This window comes from Aplysia californica, unplaced genomic scaffold, assembly GCF_000002075.1.
Source record: "Aplysia californica isolate F4 #8 unplaced genomic scaffold, AplCal3.0 scaffold02129, whole genome shotgun sequence".
Lineage (NCBI taxonomy): Eukaryota > Metazoa > Mollusca > Gastropoda > Aplysiida > Aplysiidae > Aplysia > Aplysia californica.
The window spans coordinates 1,694-2,837 of NW_004799399.1; the positions used below are offsets into that span (position 1 = coordinate 1,694).

At 50.7% G+C, this 1,144-nt stretch overlaps 1 protein-coding gene across 1 annotated transcript in view; it reads right to left on the bottom strand.

Moving 5' to 3' along the window:
* Positions 1–50: 50 nt before the first annotated feature.
* Positions 51–1,144, bottom strand: part of LOC101863648 (hornerin) — a gene marked incomplete at both ends in the record, with an annotated part of 4,346 nt that continues 3,252 nt past the window's right edge. Inside the window, 1 exon segment of the mRNA XM_035973735.1 lies at positions 51–492. Within this exon segment, the coding sequence (XP_035829628.1) occupies positions 51–492 (442 nt within the window).

Genomic DNA, 1,144 nt, shown 5'->3' on the forward strand with positions numbered 1-1,144 from the left:
GAGAAAACAACCTAACAAACGCCCATACACTGTTCCGCCCCCCAACTGACCTGTCGTCGTCCATAATGCCGCTACTCTTCTGCATACACTCCCTGACCGCCTGCATGCCCTCCCGGAACCTCTGCTGCAGCCTCCGAGCGTACAGCGAAGCCCCGCCCTCACTCAGGTACCCGCTGGACCAATCATCAGCGCCGGCCCCGCCCCCTCCGTTGTTCCGGTTGTTCTTCAAGATATCGCCGTCCGACATGTAGCCAGAGACGTAGTCGTAAGTGTCTGACTCCGAGGCGTAGTCGGCGTCAGAGGAGGAGGAGTGGGGAGGGGGCGGGCCGTGCGGGCCGGAGGAGGCGGAGCCAGCCCGCTTGATGTGGGCGGAGTAAAACTTGGGGGGCCCGCCGTGCTGTGAGGACTCGCCGAGGGGGCGTGGCGGCATGCCCAAACCTTGTGCGCTGCCGGTGCGTGTGGCGTACATAGCGGTGGTGGGCACGGAGATTCCTGAGGAGGGTGGAAAGGGGAGGGGTTAAGGGTGGGGTTAATATGCAAAAAGGCGTGGCTACAGATAACCTTATAATGTATATTATTGTTTTTTCAAGTAAGCTTTGTGGGCACAGAGACTCCTGAGGGAGGGTGAAAAGGGGAGGGGTTAATATGCAAAAAGGCGTGGCTACATATAACATTATAATGTATATTATTGGTTTTTTTCAAGGAAGCTTTTTTGTCGGCACAGAGACTCCTGAGGAGGGTGAAAAGGGGAGGGGTTAAGGGAGGGGTTAATATGCAAAAAGGCGTGGCTACAGATAACATTATAATGTATATTATTGGTTGTTGTTTTTTTTTTTTCAAGGAAGCTTTTTTGTCGGCACAGAGACTCCCGAGGGAGGGTGACAAGGGGATGGGTTAAGGGAGGGGTTAGAGGTAGAAAGGTGTGGCTAGATATTATAATGAATTTTGTTTTGTTTAAGTAGGCTTTGCTACATTTCTGAGCGAGTAATTTTCTTTTGAGATAGTTTTACGGTCCATACAAATAACTCGAAACAAAGATGATTTCAATATTTTGAAACAGGATGGAGTGTTTGTCAAAAATGACAGTTCTCCTTTAGGCTTAGCCACAGGTGGCTGAAAAATGTTTTCTACCCCCCCCCCTTTT